Raw genomic sequence first — 13,627 nt, 5'->3', positions numbered from 1 at the left:
ATAAGTAATCTACAATTTGCATTGGTATAATTGTAGTAAGTATGATTGCAATGATTTTCTTGTTGACATATTGATATTTGAATAATATATTTACATATGGATCAATTTATTTATATAAAGTTTAAGGAGTTATTAAGATATAAAGTTTAGATGGACTTTATGCATCTTTTCCAGGATAATATATAAAAAATATGCACCAATGCATAATATATAAATTTCATATATTTTCACTACTATTCATATTTAATAAAAAGTAATACAAATAAATGAAGGATAATGAACGACTGTGTATAAATCTTTACACTGACAGTACATAAATATTTCATTCATAATAGGTATCCTATTTGCTTCACATCATTATCTTGATAAGAGGATGTGAGTTTTGTTGCTGCATCTTTGTGAGATTTTGAGTTTTGTTGTTGCATCTTTGTGAGATTTTGAGTTTTGTTGTTGCATCTTTGAGATTGCATAGTGTGCATGAAGACATTTATCTTTGTCATCGAGTAATTACCATTTATTCACGAATCAGTGAAGTTTCTAGGCATGATTTTTTCATTTCATTTAATTATGCTATGTTCAACATAAGTATAAATAAAAATATTATACTATTACATAAACTCTTCCAACAATAATATTGTGATAACAATTAGGATTATGACTTAATTCTTCTTATTCAAGCTATCTTTGTAGTACAATGTTAGAGCCCATGATAAGAGGCCCAAATGGAGAAGACTGTCCCTAGTTGGCAAAGGGACTTTGTTATGGAATAATGATATGAGTAGATTCTAATATTTCTGTGACAACCAATTTTATCTTTTTTGTAAGATCCAGGTTGAGATTCATTTACCTTATTTGTCTTTTCTTATATAAGATGAATTGGACTATAAGAAAATATATGAAGAAGTATATTCAATAATTTACTCTTGCCTTAGACATAATTTTCTCTCTTAGAATATCCAGCTTCCTAACATTTTGGTACTTTCATTTTGTTCTCTGTCTCCCAAGAACTCACAAAAAAGATGTTGATGACACTACTTCCCAGTTGTTCATAGACAAATTAAGGGAAAATCATGAGCTACAAGATGCTCGTCATGTAGCTATCACGACAGTTCTACACAACATCAGTGACAAACTTGCTGAAATCAAGTTTGTACCCATTCTTCTACCTGATCCACCTTCTAGATCTCCAGCCCAACTCTTTTCTTCTCATCTTACTCACAGTATACCCAACCCAAACCCTCATTCTCCAACCAATTCCATCCCACCACATGCCTAACCACCTATACCCACACCACTTACACAACCACATTCCCCAACCAATTCCACCCCACCACATGCCTAACCAACAACCTAGACCACCTAAGCTCCAACTCATGCCTTTTGATGGATTTGAACTCGTAGACTGGATTTTCCATGCTGAGCAGTTTTTCCAACTTTACCTAGTATCGTCAAAACAACGGATGCATATGATGTCTTTTTATATGCAAGGGGAAGCTTTAAGCTAGTTTAAATGTATGTTCCATAATTCCCAACTCTAAGATTGTCATTCATTTACACAGGACTTGCAGACCCGTTTTGGCCCGTCCGCCTACACTAACCATGAGTATGAACTTTTCTAGCTAAGGCAACATGGCCCAATGACTGAATATCAAAAACAGTTTGAAAAACTATATAACAGGATTTGGGTTTTATCTCCAAAAATTATTTTAACCTGTTTTATATCCGGGCTTTTACTAGAGATCCGACATGAGCTGGCCATTCTTCGCCCTTGTTGCATTTCAGAAGCGTTAGGCTTGGAAAAACTGGTGGAGGCTAAAGTCCATGACTCCAGCCATACTATATTCAAACAAAGCAAAAACCCTTATCCTCCACACACAACCTATACTCCCAAAACGTCCCACATTAACCAACATAGCTCTCCCACCCCGGCTACCCCAACTTTACCTATTCGTCGCCTCTCCACTGCCCTATTATAGGAATGACGAGTATAATGCCTCTGCTATAATTGTGATGTAAAATCCTTTTCTGGACATTGGTGCCAGCCAAAGAAATTATTGTTGCACACCACTGCCACTAAAAGTTGAGTTGGATAATCCGGATTATACGACAGCAGCGCCAGAATTAGCATAGGTAGAACTTCTTCATGATGATCTTATTCATTTTCACATTTTTGATCAGGCTCTATGGGGACAACTCTCTCCTAAGACACTTAAATTTTCTAGGTCAATTTATGGGCATCCTATTACTATTTTGGTGGACACAGGAAGCTCCCATAATATCCTACAACCAAGATTGGCTTCCCAACTCAATCTGCCTATCACTCCAACTCCCCAATTTCCAGTTAGGGTAGGAAATGGGGCCCATATTTACTATAGTGGATTATGTGAGCATACTTCAATAACACTACAAAGCCAAGAATTCATCATTCCATTTTATCTACTTCCCATTAAAGGGGCGGATGTGGTACTCGATGCAATTATCTCGGATTTTTCAGTCCCCTCTATGCAATTTTCAGTGGACCAGGCAACAATAACACTCACATGTGACTCTTCCTATTCTATACAACTTTCAACTTTCCACCAACTCACCAAATGCTAACAACTTGAACCTTGCCCCCAATTTGCAGTCACATACCAACCTGTTTTCCAGACACCCACCACTCTACCTCCCACATGTGTTCATGACCACCATATCCATTTGCTACCCTCCTCTACCACAGTCAATAATCGCCCCTACTACTACCCTCACTCCCAAAAAGATATCATGACCACTATACTTAAAGGCATGCTAGAAGTTGACATTGTGGTTCCCAATACTAGCCCATTTTCTTCCCAAGTTTTGTTGGTTATAAAAAAAGATGGGAATCGGAGGTTCTGCGTTGACTATAGGACACTGAATGCCATTAATATACTAGATTGGTTTCCCATTCTCACTATTGATGAACTACTGGATGAATTAGGGAGCGCACCAATTTTTTCTAAGATTGGTCTGCGCTTGGGATATCATCAGATCCGAGTTGATCTAGCGAATACTCACAAAACAGTGTTTCTCACATTTGATGGACACTATGAGTTCCTAGACATGCCCTTCAGACTTACTAATGACACTTCAACATTTCATGCGGCCATGAATGACCTGCTCATGCCTCATTTGCGTCGTTTTGTTCTAGTTTTTTATGACATCCTTATCTATAACACAAGTTTTCAAGATCATTTGTAACATTTGGAAATTGTGTTAAGCCTATTGCATTCTAAACAGTTTTATGCGAAATTATCTAAGTGTCAGTTTGGAGTCGATTCAGTTGCTTATTTTGGGCATATCATATCTATGGCGGGAGTCCAACCAGATTCGGAAAAGATTCAAGCTATGGTGCATTGGCCACAACCTCGTTCGCACACGACTCTTAGGGGTTTTTAGGGCTCACTAGTTTTTACAGAAAATTTGTTAAGCAGTACACCACTCTCGCCGCTCCCCTCACCAACTTGCTCAAACATAAACAATTTACATGGACACATCAGGCTCAGTTGGCCTTTACAACATCAAAACATAAAATGATTGAAACATCTATCCTACATCTACCAGACTTCTTAGCTACTTTTGAGGTTGAAACTGACGCTTCTGCAATTGGAGCTGTTCTTTCAAAGTCTGGGCACCCAATTGCTTTCTTTAGTAAGAAGATGGTTCCCCGCATGCAACATGCCTCTGCCTATGTCCGTGACATGTTTGCTGTGACAAAGGCAGTAAAAAAATGGCGTCAATAGTTAATGCAGCGAAAATTCATTATAATTACAAATGTAGCTGTAAAAAAGGGCAGACTCGGTCAGGCCAGGTATCATATTAAGTACTTTTTATAGAATCCGGGCTATTTTAAATTCGGGCTCAGGCTGGGCTTACCCGGGCGGGTTCGGACTACCCATTTTACTTATTTGTTTTAACTTTTTTTGGACCTTTGGCTTGGTAATAAGCACTAATTGAAAATTTACAAAACAACTTATAATAAAAAATAGATAATAAATATTGTGTTATTGTGTATTTAATTAGATTTAACTTTTACAACAAAAACATAATAAAGAAAATAACATTTACAACAAAACTAAAATCAACATAATTGTTTACTATAGAGAACTTCACACAATCAAATGTAATATAATAGTTCACAATGAAAGTGTGGATAAAGAACATACAAAAGATAATATTTTTTACAGTATCCAAAGGTTTATATATTAAAGTGAAGTTACAAAGTATATTGTGTGAGAGAGTAAGAGTCCAATAGAAATGAAAGATTTAATAAAAAGAGTTATGTTAAAAATCATACACGTGGACTTAATATCACATATTGACTCAAACATATCTACAAGTTTGGTTGCATTTGCAATAACAAATGTGTTAAAAAAGTTATACATTAATATCCAATGATATATATATATATATATATATATATTAAATAGATTAAATATGTTAAAAAAATTTTAAAAAATATTTTTAGGTATGCGGGCCGGCCCGCCACAACCCACAACCTACTTAAGGCGAGTTTGGACTACAATTTGATATGTATAAATTATATCCGAGTTTTTTAGCTCGACACAGTTTAGCCCGAACCCGTCTGGGTAGCCGGTTTTGACACGTCTACTTACAGACCAACAAAGCTTGAAACATTTGATGACACAAGGGTTTCACACCCCATAACAACAAAAATGGGGTACAAAACTTATTGGATTTCAATATGAGATAAGACCCAGTTTTGATATCACTATCTTCCCCAATTCCAGCTCTATTGGACTAGCTTCGCCACCATTACAAGACCTCGACAGGGATACAATTTTTAAAAAAATGTGAGTCAGATTCACGAATGCAACAAAAATTCCATTTTTCGTATGGGATACTATTTTATGACAACAACATATTCATACTTGACTTACCAGATCTTCGAAGGCACGTCCTTATAGAGTATCATCCGGCCCCCTAATCTAGTCATTCCGGTCAGAAACCAACGATTGCTAGAGTTGTCGCCTCTTGCTACTAGCTGGGCTTGTACAGGGACACCAAGCTCTTCATCAGACATTGTATTACTTGTCAACATAGCAAGTACTTATCATCAAAACAGAATGGGTTGCTACAACCTCTTAAAATACCAGAAAAAATGTGGGAAGATTTTTCAATGAATTTTATTACACACTTACTTGCATCCCAAGGGCACACAGAGATATAGGTGATCGTTGATCGTCTTTCAAAATATTCACACTTCATCGACTTACCCACAAAGTTCATCACTGAATATTTGGCTCATCGGTTTCTGTCCGAGGTGTTCCGCCTGCATAGGGTTCCCCAATCCATAGTGTCTAACCGGGAACGAATTTTTGTGAGCTCTTTATGGAGAGAATTTTTTCGGTTGTTGTGAACGACTCTCTATTTCAGTTCCGCCTATCATCCATAGTTCCATGGGCAGACCGAGGTCGTGAATAGGTGCCTCCAGACATACCGTCGATGTTTCATTGGTTTGCAGCCAATGAAGTGGTTTCGATATATCTCATTAGCAGAGTATTGGTATAATACATCAAGGCACTCGTCCATTGGGTTCTCACCCTTCGAAGCTCTTTATGTCGTCCACCTCCAACATTGGCCAACTTCCTAGACAACAACTGAATGTCCACACTGGTTCAGGATATCTTGCACACACGGTCAGTGTTGTTAACAACACTAAAACAAAATCTCATTAGGGCCCAACAAAGGATGTTAGCACAAAATCAAACAAGGAGAAAGGATATCACCTTCAACACCAGAGAATGTGTACTCCTCAAACTATAACCATATCGACAGGCCACAATAGCTTGCCGATTATGCCATAAGGTGTCCCCTATATTTTTTGGAGCATACCAAGTGCTCCGACAAATCGGTTCGGTCGTTTATTAACTCTCACTGCCACCGACTTCACGGATCCACCCCATCTTCCATGTTTCTTTACTTCATAAGTTTTATGGGGAACCCACATCATAAATGATGCCTCTTCCCATTGATACATGCATTTCCTTAGAAGAAGAAGATGGAAGAAACAATAAGACAACTTTGGGTCTAGAGGAGGACAAGATAGAGTCCTCAGGCTCTAAAACAAAAATAGGAGATGGAAATGGTGCACCAAAGAAAAGTTTTATTGAAGAACAAAATGGGTTTGCAAAAGAAATGGGAAGCAACTAGGGAAATGAAATGAGTGCAAAAGTGAAGAGTTCCCTTGTGGAACAAAACATGTTGTGTAAAAGAGAATGGAGAGAACCATGTGACTAATGATGTTTCTTTTCACTCACCACCTAATATTTCATCTTCTCAAGTGGGGCCAACAATAAAAGATCTGTTACATTAGGAGCCCTTGGATCCAAAGAAGGGCAAACCTCTCTATCTAACGGTGCATAATACACACTGTTTGAAATCCCTTCCTCGAGCAGTGAAATAATTAAAGCTCAGTCTGCTACACTAATTGAACCTTTGGATCATTAGATATTTTTGGACCATGGCACATCTCAACCCTCCAATGTCTGCCACAAAGTACTTTCAAATTCCCAAGAGTTGTACCACACTGCAAAATCACGTGGGAAAGAAATAATAGCACCGTTGGATGCCAACACGTCAGTGACATGTGTGCATCCCAAAGGGAAACCTGAGAAGTCCAACTCATTTTCCCGCCTAGAGGGTCAAACTCAAATGTAGTCCCCTAATTACCATTTGGGCCATGCTCAAACTCCCACGACTGTTCCAAACCTTGAGGACAAAGTTTTTTTGGAAGACATGGGCAATGTTAGAACCCATGATAAGAGGCCCAAACAGAAACAAAATGTCCATACTTGAAAAATGGACTTTGTTATGGACTAATGATGAGTAGATTCTAATATTTCTATTACAACTAGTTTTATCCCTTTTTGTAAGATCCAACCACATGTAAGGCTGAGATTCCTTTACCTTATTTGTTGTTTCTTGTATAAGCTGTACTGGACTATCAGAAAATATATGAAGAAGTTTATTCAGTAATTTAATCTTGCCTTAGACATAATTTTCTCTCTTAGAATATCTAGCTTCCTAACATACAACTATAGAAAAATCTTTTACAACACAATTATTTAACATTTTAAGAGTAATAACTTTCAATATATTTTAGATTTGAACTTTAGGAAAATATTTCCTTGTTCAATTGTAGGCTAAAGTGAGAGATATAGTTGAGATAATGAATAAAATTGAAAAGTAATGAGTTTTTTTTAAATGTTTGTATGTAGGATGAATTGAATATGCATCCAAATAGAAATATCCATAGATATTCACTAGATATAATGGATAGATACAAATCCATGTATAACTAAAGTTATATATATTGTATTATATTCATTTAAATCCATTAACTTTAATTGATGAATTTAACTCTATTGGATATAGACGAATTGTGGATTCTAAATAATTTTGTCACCCCTAAATTAATCTCACATAATTTCTACCATGATGAAAGAGCCTATAAACAATGCGAGATTGAATGAATAACATCAAATTCCATATGTAAGGGCTTCAACTAATTAAACTTAAAAAATATATTACTTTCAAGTGTGTAATTAAAATTGCAGAGATGACATATTTTTATATATCGGTACATATTTTACATGGCATATATATTTTATTTTATACATTTGTGATGGTAAAATCTGTAATTTATATTAATCATCTGAAAGATACATGTCATTTCATAACAAACTCCAAATAAGTACCATTTTTTTGAAAAATTCACTTATATTATAATTTTAAAAAATAGAATGGAAAGGATAGAAAATTTCACAATCCAATCTGTTTCATTCCTTCTAATTTGTTTACATAATCAACTTAACAGTAAATAATGTACCATGCCATAATTATACCATTTTATTACATACATAAATAACATAATAAACTTATAATAAATAAACAGTTATCAATAAATGAAATTTAAATAAATCATGTGCATTCCATACACTATGGTACATAATAACTCATTCATCATTCAGTTATATTACTTATAATTAAGAATCTATTATAATTAAATATAAATGATGAATGATATAATAAAAACTCTTATGATATTAGTGTATACGTTTTTGTTATCATTACGTATATATAATCGCACTGAGCATTGAATATGGAACATGGTTTTTTAAGTGATTATACATATATTAAGTTATTATACATTTATTAGGTAATTAATAATATTGCTCATCTTTATATATTATATGAAAAATATATGCAAATATCTTGAATGTTATGCTTTTTGTAAGTACTAATTATGAACTACTTTTTTAATTATGTCTTAAACTTCAATTGATGTTGAAATTAGTTCGGAAATAAAAATAATGTTAAATTAATAGTAATAGAAAATTTTGTCATCAATTTTTTAAAACTCACTTAATCACTTCAATTTTGTTAAATTATTATTATTTTATTATATATATTCTCCATTAATCACTTTTCAGTATCAAAATTGTTTTCCAATCAAATTTATATTTTAATAGTGATTTCTTCTAGACAGCAATGTTAAGTAATCTACAATTTGCATTGTTATAATTGTAGTAAGTGTGATTGCAATGATTTTCTTGTTGACCTTTAATAATTAAACAATATATTTATATATGAATCAAATTTATATATAAATCAATTTATTTATATAAAGGTTAAGGGGTAATTACGAAGAAAACTAATTACAAAAGATATAAAGCTTTGACAGACTTTATTCATTTTTTCCATATAATATATGAACAAAAAAATACATATAATGTATAAATTTCATATACTATCACTCCTATTCATATTTAATCATAAGGATGTTGAATGACTGTATATAAATCCTTACACTGACAGTACATAAATATTATATTCATAATATATATCCTATTTGCTTCACATCATTCTCTTGATAAGAGGATATGAGTTTTGTTGTTGCATCTTTGTGAGATTTTGAGTTTTGTTGTGGAATATTTAAGGAACTCCATATATAAATAGAAAACACTTTGATATAATCAACAAAGTAATATGGATGCAAAGTTTGATCTACAAACAACTCCAAAGGTTGAAGAAGCTATATAGAAACAACTTTATAAAACTTAAAGAAAATCGATAAGTAACTAAACTAAGACAACATATTAATAAGCCAAAATGATCAAACACGCAAAATAAATAAATAAAAAGTGAATGAGAAAACTTACCTTCAAGTGTGCATATATATTATGCAGGAGTGGCATTTAAGCTCTATTCTTGATATATTATCTCAAATAACATTTTGGATATTTCAACCAGTTATAGTCAAATATTTTTTATAGGAGAAATGGAAGGGAAAAAAATGTGATTTATCCGACGTGGGACAAGTGGTTATTGCACATTTTTCTCATCATTCTTTTGTTCTTTTTACTTCGCAATTTTTTCTCCAAGGTTTTAAAGGTCGATAGAAAACCATGTTGTAAACAACAAGCAAATAAAATTTGGAAGAACTCTATAAATACATTACAAAAACATTAAAAATTCTTCATGTAAATAACAAAAAAAATTAGAGAAGAAAAACAGGAAATAACACATACAATAGGATGTAGTAAATATGTTTTTAAAATGATATTAATGTTTGTTATTATAAAAAAGAGAAACATTGTTGGAGTCTTATTTTCGAAGACCTTAATATAACATCTATGATTCTATGTTTTGATTAATAACATCACTTCTATGATTTCATGAAAACATGTTAGTGTTCTGATTGTTGGGTATTTCAAGTGTGAATGAAGAAGTCCCACATTGGACAAAAATGGATGAGTTAAAGAGCATATAAGTGGATGGACCTATAGACCTAATGCCTTAAGGTTTTGGGTAAATATGTTTTTAAAATTGCGGGAATTGGTGATATTGTGATGCTAACAGACACAAGAGGAAAGCTTATACTGAAGGAGGTGAGACATGTCCCAAATATGCGTCTCAACCTTATCTAAACAGGTAAGTTGGATGATGCTGGTTTTGTAAGCCACTTTGGTGGTTGGAAAGTGGAAACTAGCAAAAGGCAACCTCGTTATTTCTAGAGGCTTAAAGGAAGGATCTTTGTACATTATGCAAGGAGGAGCGACTCCGGAGATCTTTGGCATAGGCGATTAGGGTACATGAGTGAGAAGGCACTTTAGATTCTCTCCAAAGACCACCTTCCATGTATAAAAGGTCAAATTTTAGATTCCTATACTGATTGTCTTTATGGTAAACAACATAAAGTCAATTTTCAGAGAACAGACAATCCCTCACGGAGAGATGAAGTACTTGAATTGGTGCATTCAGATGTTTGTGCACCATCTGAATGATCTCTTGGAGGAGCCTACTACTTTGTCACATTCATAGACAATCACTCGAGAAGAGTATGGGTATACTTGTTGAAAAGCAAAGATCAAGTACTATCAACATTCAAAGAGTTCCATGCACTAGTAGAACGTGAGACTGGGAAGAAGTTGAAGTGTCTGAAAGCAGACAATGGTGGAGAGTATCATGGTCCATTTGAAGCCTATTGCAAAGGCTTTTGGTATCAGCTTCTTCCCAGTCTCATTCATCTTTTCCTCATCAACTCACAAAGAACTTTTGGTGATCATTGCTGCAATGTCCTCTTCTTTAGGGAAAAATACTCAAAGTGAAGATGTGATATCTTTAACGCCAATTTTTGTTCTGACAATACTTCATTTGTATTATCCTTTAATTATTGACAACTTTATCCCTCTTTCCTTCAAGCTCTTCTTCCTCAACAACAATGTTCTCATTATCATGATTTTCTTTTGTGAACATTTGTATTGTTCGACCTACTTTTAAAAGAATATTAGAATTTAAAAATATAAAAAAAGCTTGAAAATTGTATCATGTTAAACAAAACGAATAAACAAGACAAGTTAAGTTCAAATCTTTTGAATATAAGCACTATGATATAATTACAAGTTTTGTTGCATACCATGAAAATACAACTTACATGAATAGTCAATGACATACATAAAAGGAAAAATAGACACAATATTGGTTTAGACATTTTATCAAACAAGTTCCTAAAAATAAAAACTAAACATCAAACTATTATGTAATAGTTGCATCAACAACAACCAATTTTTAACTTCATAATATAATGTCCTAGGTAATTATGTTTAATTTAAATGTTTAAAAAAATACAACAAAATGAATATCATGGAAACAAGTTCAAACTGAGTGATTATATTCTTTTCTTTTTTCAATACTACTTCTTAAATGTACAAAAGATTGTATTTATAGTTACAAGCCATGAATCTCTCTTTATCCCATCTCACAAATCTCTGAAATTGGATGTTCTAAAAGAAATCTCTTCTAACAAATCTCTCAAACTGATTGTTCTAGAAAAATATCTTCTATAATATGTAGCCCCCCTTCTATATTTATAAAGAACCAATGTGAGTAGATCTTTCCTCCCACCATTCATGTTTATGCATTCTTTTCTTCTTTGCTTCTGTTTATCCAAGACATAAGTTAACAATGGTGGCTCCAAATTGGTTTCCAACATGGGTGATGGAGAGAAGATCATTATCTAGAGGCACAGATCAAGTGTATGCGCATCCATTGTGTGAATGAAGATGAACGGTTTCATGTTTGAGTGGAGATGGTGAAAATAAGGATGGTAGTGTCAGAGTAGGGTATCAACAAACATAATTGATGACTAAGACTAGGTTTTCATGAGAGAGAATAGTGAACCAAGTCACGAGATTGAGCTAAGCGAGTAGAGCCCACATTTCTTTTCTTTCCTTCCTTCTTTCTTTTTATTTTCTTTCTTTATTTTCTTCCTTTCTTTTATTCATTCTCCTCACACATTTTTTTTATTTCTTCATCTATCTTTTCTTCTTTTCCTTTTTTAGTTCTAATAAAATAATAAAATAAAACACAAGTGATAATATTGCAAAAGATGAATGAATAATACCTCTCAAAACTTATTTCTAAATGAACCCTATTGCTATATATTTATACAAAAAAGAATATTTACTTCTGAAAGAAGCAACTAACCAAATTAGTTAACTAACGGGGATGGAGTGAATAGGTGGTTCAGTACTCAATTATCATTTCTCCAAAAATAAGCATTTAAGCTATAAGTAATTTCACCACCTCATCCCTACTAATCATCTTTATTGTGGGGTTTGAGCAACATTGGGGATGAACTAATGGTTTGAAGTCCTTTCCATCAAGCTAATGCATACAATAGGAGGAACTAATATTTTTTCAACTAGATCGAGTCCATGCTGCTACTTTTTTATTTGCTTTTGGGGCCTCAATTAGTTTTTCTTTCTCATCAGTTGACAAAGTGTTAGAATATTTGTAAATATAGTCTATATCTTCTCATAATGTTAGTGATAATTAGCTTCATGTTTTGTAGAAATTAGTTTCTAATTTGTAGCATAGGATCTCTATCTTGTAATGGTTATATATAACCACAATCATGGTAAGGAAAAAAAGCAATCATATTCTTTCATGGTATCAAGAGTCTAGGGTATTCTTTTCTTCTTTCGTTGTACCCTCCCTCCTTGTCATCATCATCTTTTCTTCTTCTCCAACAAGTCACCATGACTGAATCCCATAAATTCCACCCGACCCTTGTTGTTTCCGATATCAAAAACCATATCTCCGTCACCCTAGAGATGGAAAACATGCAATATGTGACATGGGCAGAATTGTTGAAGATCCATGCCCGTTCTCACAGGGTTCTCCTTCACATCATTCCATCCTCTACCAGCCTCTTAGTACCCGATCACGATACAAACTTGTGGTCGACGCTTGATGCTGCGGTCCTTCAATGGATCTATGTAGTAATATCACATGATCTGTTGCACACCATTTTGGATCCTGACGCAATAGCCATGGAGGCGTGAAATAGGTTGCGTGATATTTTTCAGGATAAGAAGAATTCTCGGGCTGTAACTCTTGAGCAAGAATTCTCCCGTACCAACATGGAAGATTTCCCCAATGCTTCTGCATATTGTTAGCGACTCTAGGACTTGTCAGACCAACTTAAGAACGTCGGTGCATCAATCTCAAACAACCGTCCGGTTCTTCAAATCGTGGCCGGTCTCACTGATGCATACAATGGAGTTGCCACACTCATTCGCCAAAGCGATCCTTTGCCACAATCCTATCAAGCCTGATCTATGATCACATTGGAAGAAGTTGATCTCATAAAGAAAGTTGTAACCAACGTGAGTTCTGCCATGATGGCTCGAAATAATGACTCTCCCTCCCACTCAAGATCTTCCAATCCCAATCACCATGCTGGTGGTGGTAAAAAGGGTCACAACCATAACAATACTGGCAAATATTCTGGTGGCCGTGGTGGTGCCAAGAACGGCACCGGTGGTGGCCGCAGTGCGGGACGCCATGGTGGCTGACAACATTTATCTAGACCATAACCATCAGGGCAACCACAATGGACAGTCGGACAGTGGTAGTGGCCGTAGTTGCCATGGGCTACACCACCTTGACCATATCCCTCCACACATTGGGTCAAGCCTGGGTTTTTTCAACACCAGCAAAGCCAGCCAAGCTATGGTGGCCAACAACATCAGTCTAGACAACAAGGCATTCTTGGACTAAAACTGGTACATGCCTACAC

At 34.6% G+C, this 13,627-nt stretch overlaps 1 protein-coding gene across 1 annotated transcript; it reads left to right on the top strand.

Annotated features, from left to right (window-relative positions):
- Positions 2,764-3,219, top strand: LOC109363621 (RNA-directed DNA polymerase homolog). Its single transcript, XM_019609872.1, has one exon. The coding sequence runs from the start codon at positions 2,764-2,766 to the stop codon at positions 3,217-3,219; it is 456 nt and encodes a 151-aa protein (XP_019465417.1).

The sequence above is a fragment of the Lupinus angustifolius genome, chromosome LG13 (genome assembly GCF_001865875.1).
Source record: "Lupinus angustifolius cultivar Tanjil chromosome LG13, LupAngTanjil_v1.0, whole genome shotgun sequence".
NCBI classification, from domain to species: domain Eukaryota; kingdom Viridiplantae; phylum Streptophyta; class Magnoliopsida; order Fabales; family Fabaceae; genus Lupinus; species Lupinus angustifolius.
This window is presented reverse-complemented; position numbering and strand designations above follow the sequence as displayed.

Excerpts from the sequence above, each read along its gene's own strand:
- LOC109363621 (XM_019609872.1), top strand. The coding sequence starts at position 2,764 with ATGACCACTATACTTAAAGGCATGCTAGAAGTTGACATTGTGGTTCCC.